The sequence below is a fragment of the Natator depressus genome, chromosome 24 (genome assembly GCF_965152275.1).
Source record: "Natator depressus isolate rNatDep1 chromosome 24, rNatDep2.hap1, whole genome shotgun sequence".
NCBI classification, from domain to species: Eukaryota; Metazoa; Chordata; order Testudines; family Cheloniidae; genus Natator; species Natator depressus.
The window spans coordinates 15,570,661-15,579,754 of record NC_134257.1 but is presented as its reverse complement, the minus strand read 5'-3'; the positions used below and the strand labels follow the sequence as shown (position 1 = coordinate 15,579,754).

General features: G+C 58.6%; 1 protein-coding gene across 1 annotated transcript; it reads left to right on the top strand.

The window, feature by feature from the left end:
• The first annotated feature begins 1,204 nt into the window (after positions 1 to 1,204).
• Positions 1,205 to 8,756, top strand: LOC141977526 (B-cell receptor CD22-like). The gene is made up of 8 exons (XM_074939045.1): positions 1,205 to 1,436; positions 1,853 to 2,134; positions 3,724 to 3,987; positions 5,692 to 5,788; positions 6,172 to 6,211; positions 6,492 to 6,580; positions 7,130 to 7,220; positions 8,383 to 8,756. The coding sequence occupies exons 1-8, from the start codon at positions 1,205 to 1,207 to the stop codon at positions 8,488 to 8,490; spliced, it is 1,203 nt and encodes a 400-aa protein (XP_074795146.1). The 3' UTR covers positions 8,491 to 8,756.
• The last annotated feature ends 338 nt before the right edge of the window (positions 8,757 to 9,094 follow it).

The following is a 9,094-nucleotide window of genomic DNA, read 5'->3' as shown; positions in this document are numbered from 1 at the left end:
GGGATCAGGGCACCTACCGCTTCCGGTTTGAAGTAGTGGGCCATGGCACGAGTAACGGATGGTGGAGTAAATCAGAACAGCAACTCACGGTCTCTGGTAACACCCCCCCCCACGATTTCAGCCTTGCTGTGAAATCCAAGTGGTTAGAGCTGGGAGTCAGGACTCCAGGTTCTCTCCCAGCTCCAGGGGAAGCGGGGGAGTGGCTAGAGCGGGGGGAACTTGTGGGTCAGACTCCTAGGCTGTGTTGCCAGACCCACGTTCCCGTCCCTCTGTCTAACCCTTGGCCTGTGCTGAAGAGTTGCTGGGACTGACCTTGCAGCCAGCGTCACGCAGCAGGCGTGAGGGGCTCTCAGGTGGAGACTATAGTGGGACTGGGACCCTGCAGGACCCCCCCGAACAGCGGGAGCGGGTAAAATGAGCTTTGTTGGGGGTGGGCAAAAAACCAGGCTGCGTTAATTGGCGGGAAAACACGAAATCTCATAAATGTACCAAGAGTGGCCTACGGGGGAAATAGCTAAATATTTTGTTTCAGCTTCTCTTTCCTCTCCGTGTTTATCTCCCTCGCTCCAAATCTGGGGAAATGCAGCCGCCCAGGTCAGGTCAGACCCGTTCTGTGATAACAGGAGTTGAAGTGTGTTTGTACCTGGTTCAAGCAAGATTTGTTTTCTTCTTTCAGTGGTAAAAATTGTCTCTGAATCCCGTTGGTACAGATCAGATCGTCTCCCACCGGTTTCTGTTGGTCGGTTGGTTGGTTTTAGCAGCCTGGGGGGATCTGTCTCTCTTGTGGGATTTGCGGGATTTAAGGTTTTTGTGGCTGGAAGGGGGAGGAAAATGCAAAAACCAAAGCAGGGCACTTGAATAACAGGAACGGGACAAAATTAAAAACAATCCCGCTTAGGGCTCCAGTCTGAGGCCCGACATGTGGTGCCCCCGCTGGCGGCTGCGCCCCTCCGGGCAGACCCAGCGCTCCCCGTATCTCAGGTGAACTTTTGCTGCTCTCCCTCCTGGCCACGAGCCCTCATTGCTGGGGCCAGCTGAGCTCCCAGGCTGGGCCATGCCCACACCCTGGGAGCTGCTCCCCGCTCTGCAGCCAGGCCGCGGCCCCTGGGAGCGCTGCCAGGCCCAGGGCCCCAGCAGGGTTCAATGGCTCCTGCCTCCTCCTCTCCTCACAGACGATCTGTGCCAGCCCTCCCTGGGGCGCCGAATGCAACCGGGACCCTCCCTCACGTGCTCCGTGGGGGCCAAGTGCCCCCATCACCCCTCGTGGTACGACCGAGATGGCGTACGGCGTAGCCCAGGGCAAACCTCGGGCAGGTCTGGAGCGTCCGAGCTGCAAATATCCCCATCCCAGCTGCACCCCGGCGCGGCGCTGAGATGCCAGGTGGATGGATACAGGGATGAGTGTGACTCTGACCAATCCCAGCCCCTGGGGACAGGTGAGCTCTGCTTCTACACATGGCATGGTTAGAGCAGGGGCTGCGGGAGTCAGGACACCTGGGTTCCATCCCTGACACAGGGAGGGGATTGGGGACTAGTGGCTAGAGTGCGGGAGCAGGGAGTCAGGATTCTTGGCTTCTATCTCCAGTTCTGGGAGGGGGCTGTTCTAGTGGGTTAAAGTGGGGGAGACTCAGGGCCAGGACTCCTGGGTTCTTTCCCCAGCTCTGGGAGGGGAGTGGGTCTGTGGGTGAGAGCACGGGGCATGGGAATCAGGACTCCTGGGTTCTATTCCCTCAAAAACAGTCATCTGGCTCTAGCAAATATTCTCCCCCTGAGGGACTGAACACGGAGGGACCTGCCCCTTCGTTCAGTCCTGGGGTCCAGCTGACGAACTCTCACCCGACTCTCCCCTCAGTCGCCCCCAACGTGCCCAGGGTCGAGGTTTCGTGGCCGGCAGGGAAGGCAGCACTAAGGGAAGGCGACGGTTTTACCCTGCGCTGCCAGGCTGCTGCCCTGCGGCCCATCACTGGGTACGTCTGGTGCCGCGGGGACGTGTGGCTGCCAGGAACCGGGCAGGATTTACGTGTTGACAAGGCAGCTGTCTCCGACGGAGGGAGCTACGCGTGCGGGGTCTGGGTGTCCGCTCCCGGCTGGGGGTATCTGAGCCTCTCTGCGAGGGAATCGGTCGAAGTTCAGCGTAAGCAGCGAGGGCTGGCGAGAGCCTCCTCCCTCGCAGCCCCCGATACTCCCCACAGGGCCTCCTGGAGCAGCCCCACGTGCCCCTGCCTCGTCCCCCCCGCTTCGCCCCCTTCCACCTCCTCCTGCCTGCTTCACCCCTCCCAGCGCATTGGGCCAAAAGAAATCTGATGAGGTTCAACAAGGACAAGTGCAGAGTCCTGCACTTAGGACGGAAGAATCCCATGCAGTGCTACAGACAAGGGACCGAATGGCTCGGCAGCAGTTCTGCAGAGAAGGACCTAGGGGTTACAGTGGACGAGAAGCTGGATATGAGTCAACAGTGTGCCCTTGTTGCCAAGAAGGCCAATGGCATTTTGGGGTGTATAAGTAGGGGCATTGCCAGCAGATCGAGGGACGTGATCGTTCCCCTCTATTCGACATTGGTGAGGCCTCATCTGGAGTACTGTGTCTAGTTTTGGGCCCCACACTACAAGAAGGATGTGGAGAAATTGGAGAGAGTCCAGCGAAGGGAAACAAAAATGAGTAGGGGACTGCAACACAGGAGATATGAGGAGAGGCTGAGGGAACTGGGATTGTTTAGTCTATGGAAAAGAAGAATGAGGGGGGATTTGATAGCTGCTTTTAAGTACCTGAAAGGTGGATCGAAAGAGGATGGATCTAGACTATTCTCAGTGGTAGCAGATGACAGGACAAGAAGTAATGGTCTCAAGTTGCAGTGGGGGAGATTTAGGTTGGATATTAGGAAAAACTTTTTCACTAGGAGGGTGGTGAAACACTGGAATGCGTTACCTAGGGAGGTGGTGGAATCCCCTTCCTTAGAAGTTTTTAAGGTCAGACTTGACAAAGTCCTGGCTGGGATGATTTAGTTGGGATTGGTCCTGCTCTGGGCAGGGGGTTGGACTAGATGACCTCCAGAGGTCCCTTCCAACCCTGATATTCTATGATTCTATGAGCCCTAGCCTCATATTCCGCCCCCGCCTCCTAATAACCGGGTTTGCTCAACCCAGTGCTGCTGGCTCTGGGCTGGGCCCCCTGCTCCTCTGCATCGCTCCCGTGGCTGGGCCCAGCAGAGACAAATTCAGTTTGTGTCCCCCCCACCTGCCCCGGGGCCCCAACCCCCTTTGGGCCACTGCCCATCCCCCCACCTGTCCCGGGGCCCCATTCCACACTGAGCTAGGCCCTGTCCCCTCCCACCTTCCCAGGTGTCCAGCTGCCTCTGTGCCAGGCCCTGCCCCTCCATCTGCCTTGTGTCCCCGGACCCCTCTGGGACAGTCTCTGCCCGCCCCCAAGCTGCCCCAGACCTCTAGCCCCATATGGGCCAGGCCCCCTCCCACCCCTCACCTGCTCCAGGCCCCCAGCTTGCTCTGGGCCAGACCCTCTCGCCCGCAACTGCCTTGTGCCCCCAGACCCTTCTGGGGGACTCCTCCCCCTTATCCCCAGGCCGCCCTGCCTGTTCTCGCCCCCTGGAGCCACGTGGGCCAGGCCCTGCCCCTCACCCCCTGCCCTGGATCCCTTCCCCCCTCTGGGCCAGGTCCCCCCACTCTGTCTCTCTCCGTTCACACCCCGTGTCTCCGTCTCGCCCCCCAGATGCCCCCACAGGTGTCCGCGTTACGGCAGTGCCGGGCACCAGCCCGCAGGAAGGGGAATCGGTGACACTAACGTGCAATTACACCAGCAGCCTCCCCGCCCCCAACTCCTACACCTGGTACCGGGGCGGCCGGCAGCTGAAAGGATCCCGGCAGGAAATGGTGTTGAAGAGCATCACGGCGGAGCAGGCTGGGGAGTATCGCTGCCAGGCCAACAATGGGATCGGCCAGTCCCCGTCCCCCGCAATCAACATCACCGTCCTGTGTAAGTGCCGGGGACGTGAGAAAAGAGACCTCCGGGTTGGGGGTGGGGCTAGGGTTGTGCCGTAGACCCAGCTGGGGAGGGTCATTGTGGCGATCGCAGGAGCTCCCAGTGCTGCTCCTCACCAGGAGCTCCCAGTGCCGTGGTCGCCAGCAGGGCTAGCGCCATCCCGGGGTGTATGAACAGGGCAATCTGGAATCGAGCAGAGAGGGGATTTTACCTCTGGATCTCGCCCTGGTGCAACCACGTCTGGGGTCCTGTGCCCAGTTCTGGGGCCTGCACTCCCAGGAGGTGCTTATCAGCTGGGGAGGGGTCAGAGAAGATCCATGAGAAGGAGTCAGGGGTTGGAAAACCTGCCCCAGGGTGAGAGACTCCAGGAGCTCCGTCTGTTTAGCTGAACCAAGGGAAGGGGAAGGGGTGACATGAGCCGCGTCTGGAAGATCCTACACAGAGAAGAGAACATTGATAATGGGCCCAGTGGCCGAGTAGACAGGGATCCAGGAGCTGGAAGCTGAAGCTAGACAAATTCAGACTGGCAATAAGGTGCAAATGTTGAACAGGGAGGAGAATTTGCCATTGAAAGAACGATCTCAGGACATGGTGGATTCTCCGTCCCGGGGAATGTTTAAATCAAGCTGGGATGTTTTGATAAAGTATTTGCTCTCGTTCAAATGGGAATGAATTCAGGGGAGTCCTGAGGACTGTGTCACTTCTGGCCTTAGATTTTATGGATCATCCTTCCCTAGGCCCATCGCTGCCTTTTCCCGAGGTCTTGGGGAGGCTGGCTGTGATTCCTCCAGCCCTTTAATCAAACAGGCAGGGGCTGGATTACATCTCCCATGATGCACCATAGCCAGGGATTCCAATGAAGCTCCCCACCCAGCACCAAGAGGGGGCAGGTGGTGCATCGTAGGAGATGTAGTTCAGCTGGACAGCCCGGCCGACAGAGGAGACTGAGAATGTGAGGAACAGGAACTGCAAGTCCCATGATGCACCACACCGAAGGACTCCTATGACACACATGGAATGATGGGATTTTGTGAGATCTTGGTTTTCATTTTAAAAAAACAAAGTTTCTAGTAGAGATGGCCAGGAAATGTTTTTTTTTTCCCAAGTGGGAAAGCTCCACTTTTCATAGAAATGTCAAAAACCGAAATATTTCAATTGAAAATGGCCTGATGGGAGTTGTAGTTTGAGTGCCTTGTGCTTCCATTCTCTTCCTTACGCCAGGATCTCTAGCTGGACTGTATCTCCCATGATGCACCTTGGGTAGCATTCCTATGATGCACGCCCTTCCCTCACCAAGGGAGGAGCTGGTGGGGCATCATGAGAGATGTAGTCCAGACAGACACCTTGGCCTAGAGTGGAGAATGAGGATGCACAGCTCTGAAACTACATCTCCCATGATGCACCCTGGCTGTGGATTCCTATGAGGCACGCTTCCCATCACCAAGAGGGGAGATAGTGGTGCATCATGGAAAATGTCATCCAGCTGGGCAGCACAGCCTATAGAGGAGGCTGGGGGTGCTGGGAGGGGAGGGCTTCACGTCTGAGCATCAGGTCTGCTCACTCCAAAGACACCACGTGTAACGATCCAGCCCCATGCAGCCTCACTGTGGGCTTGTTACCCGGCTGCCGTCCCTCAGCATATGGGGTTCAAAAATCTGCTGCAGGGTTGATCCAATAACCCTCCTTTCTCCTTTCCAGCCACCCCCCGTGTTTGGGCTCCCGTGTACATCCTGGGACCTGCAGTTGCTCTTGTCCTTCTGCTGCTGGTGGGGCTGGTCGGCGTCATAGCTTGGAGGTATTTGCGCTTGCTTTGCAAACCGGTGATATCCGCGTCTCGGGTCGTCTGGCCATCCCCAGCTCCTCCCGCCTGGCCTTTGCCAGAGAACCCCGCAATCCGGTAGTGAGAATTGCAGAGCCAGTTCGGATGCACGGAAACCCAGTCGGGGGGAGATGATTGAATGGTGGTGGTTGGGTCCCACACAGATACCTGACACCCGCAGGGGCCTGGGAAGGGCTGGGTGGCCTCCTGCTTACACGGCTGGGCTGGTGGTCAGGAGAGCAGGGGTCAAGCCCAGGCAGGAGGTTTTATTTGGTGGGAGCCTTTGTCCTGTTCCTTCCTCTCCTGAACCGAAGCAGATGTCATTTTGCCTCTGAGCTGTTGGTCTCCTTTATTTGTAGGAAGAGGCGGAGCAAACGCCAGGGACTAAGCAGCGATCCGGTAAGTGCATCTATGGGGCTGGGAGCCAGGACTCCTGGGTTCTATCGCCAGCTTTGCTGCTGACTCACTGCATGACTTTAGATGAGCTCTGTCCCTCAGTTTACCCCTCCATAAAACAGGATAATAAAACTCCCCTCCCCCGAGCAGGACAGAAGGTCTTTCCAATCCCTTGGGTAGTTTATCGGGGCGGGGGGGTCTATGTGCATTTTCCTTTCTTGTTAGACATCACCGAGCAGTCCCAGAGCAGTGGCTCGCGGCCTCACTTCTCCCTGCCTTGCAGGAGACCCCGATGTCTGAACGCATCTATGAGAACACCCAGCATTATGGCATGGGGAAGCCAGCCCGCCTGGCCCCACCCGGGGCCCCCAGGTAACAGCCGGGCGTGGCTGTGAGCTACTGTGTAGGGGCTGGGTGTGGGGCGGTGCCCACATGTTTGGAGAATGTGCCAAGGGTGAGCTTGATACGCCTCCTGCTGGCGGGGGGAGGTGGGGTGTGTGTGTGTGTGTGTGTGTGTGTGTGTGTGTCCCTGGCGCCCCCTGCTGGAGGGATGTGCCCTGTTTGGGGCAGGGTCTGGATCGGTGCCAGCACTCCCTAGACAGGGGTCCCCAAACATTTTCTGTCGCACCCTCCCTTATCCCCCAAGCAAGCCAGTCCCCTGCTCCGGGGCTGGATTAGAGCCAGTGTCCCCTAGAGGGGAAAGGCCCCATTTCCCATTCCCCAAATCCATGACTCATGTCTGGTCTGGGGTGCTTTAGCCCAGGGGTCCGCCCCCAGCCACTGACCCACAGGGGTTGTACGCTGTTGACCGACGCAGCCTGTCCAATCCCCAGCCACGGCGCTGCAGCCGACCCAATGCTAGCGACCCAAATGCCCTCGCGCCATCCCCAGCCCCCGTAACGTTCTCTCCTTCCGTGGCAGCGCGCGCACCGAGGTGTTCCCGGGCTCTCCGGATGGCACCGGGGAATCCCACATCTACAGCCAGCCCATGAACATGGGCAGAGTACTGCAGGTGAGAGACTCTGTATACGGGGCCCAGGACTCCTGGGTTCTATCCCTGGCTCTGGGAGGGCAGTGGGGTCTAGTGGTTAGAGCGGTGGCAGGGGGCTGGGAGCCAGGACTCCTGGGTTCTATCCCTGGTTCTGGGAGGGCAGTGGGGTCCAGTGGTTAGAGCGGGGGCAGGGGGCTGGGAGCCAGGACTCCTGGGTTCTATCCCTGGCTCTGGGAGGGAAGTGGGGTCCAGTGGTTAGAGTGGGGGCAGAGGGCTGGGAGCGTGGACTCCTGGGTTCTATCCCTGGCTCTGAGAGGGCAGTGGGGTCCAGTGGTTAGAGCGGGGGCAGGGGCCTGGGAGCCAGGACTCCTGGGCTCTGTCCGGCTCTGCCCCCTGTGAGATCAGCTCCCAGCGGCAGCGAGGCCAGGCTGGGCTGGGCGCTCTGGGTCAGGGTGAGTACAGCTGCGGGTCAGGGCAGGGGGCATCGCCCAGCAGCTGGAGGGCAGAGCGGTGGGCGGGAGGCTGAGTGATGGGGCCAGGGGGTAACATGAAGAGGCGAGCGCCCTGCAGGGGGGCCTCTGTGTGGCCAGGGGCAGCGGGACAAGCCCTGGGCAGCTGGCGTGTGCAGCAATATCTCGCCCACCGGCTGGGACAGAGAATGGGGCCTGGGGCCTTTCCCCTGTAGGGGGCGCCAGCTCTGATCCAACTGCTGGTGACTGAGTAGCAGCATTGCCGTGAGCTGGTGGAGTTGCTCCGTTCGATGGCAGGAGGAGCAGAGCTGTTGTGTCCAAGGTGGAGCTAAGGGAGTTGCTCCATTACCCAGCAGCAGTGGTAGGGCTGTTATCCTCCATGTGTATCTCCCATTACGGAGGTTACGCCCTTAGCTGATGTGTTTTGTGTCGATATAAGGGGTCTCCAGAAGGCCCGACGTAATGATCATCAAGGCTAAAATTGTGGGGGGGAGGAGTTGTTTTTTTAGGAGACAGCGTTGCCTAGTGGATAGAGCGCTGGCCTGAGGCACAGGACGCCTGGGTTCTCTTCCTGGCTCTTCCACCTGCCTGGTGGGTGGCCTTGGCTAAGTCACTTCCTCTGGTGCCTCAGTTTCCCCAGCCGTGCTTTGAGCTCTGCTGACGTAAAGCTCCCCGTCAGAGCCGGGCGTTTTCATTATTATTCTTTGCCCTAGAGTGACCCGGATGAGGTCCACTACTCGGCCATCCAGCTGCAGCATCCCACTCGGAGAGCGGAGCCTGCCGCCGACCACACCTGCGAATACGCTGTTATTAAGCACTAGCATCCAGCTGCGACTCACCGAGTGCCTCCCCACACGGGGGGCCAGGAAAAGATTTTACCTCCCCCACCTCATCTCTCTTAAAACACAAACCGGCAACATCACGTGTTGAAATCTACAAAGTAAATAGCCTTCAATCAAACTGTAGCAGTTTGCAGGGCTAGAGGGTTTGGTGAATCAATCCGTACATCTCAAGGGACTCTTCTGCACGACCAGTTTGCCCTTGTGCCTAGCTTGGGCCAGAGAACCTCTCCCGGGGTCCCTGCACCCAGCCCAGATCTGGAGGGGGCGGGGAGGGTCAAGCTAGAGCGCCATTAACTCCGCCCCTTTGCATGTGTGCCCTTAACTCTGCCCCCTTTGCAGATTTCAAGCCCAGATCTGGGGGTCGAGCTAGAGTGGGGCTTTTAGTGAGACACCCGATCGCCATGGAAGGACTCAAAGGTTTGGAGAAACTGCCCCCTCCCTGGGGTAGTTGTTGCGAGGGTCAAGTCCTCTCCTTGGGAAGAACCTGCCCCTTATGTCCAGTCTGGATTTGTCTGGCTTCATCCCCCAGCCATCGGAGCTCACTTTGCCTTTGTGGGGTGGGTTAACCAGCCTCTGCTCCCCA

Bases quoted from the DNA above. Each gene is read 5' to 3' on its own strand.
- LOC141977526 (XM_074939045.1), top strand. From the start codon at position 1,205: ATGCAACCGGGACCCTCCCTCACGTGCTCCGTGGGGGCCAAGTGCCCC. The intron at 1,437-1,852 runs GTGAGCTCTGCT...CTCTCCCCTCAG, and splicing joins ATCCCAGCCCCTGGGGACAG to TCGCCCCCAACGTGCCCAGG. The intron at 7,221-8,382 runs GTGAGAGACTCT...TCTTTGCCCTAG, and splicing joins ACATGGGCAGAGTACTGCAG to AGTGACCCGGATGAGGTCCA.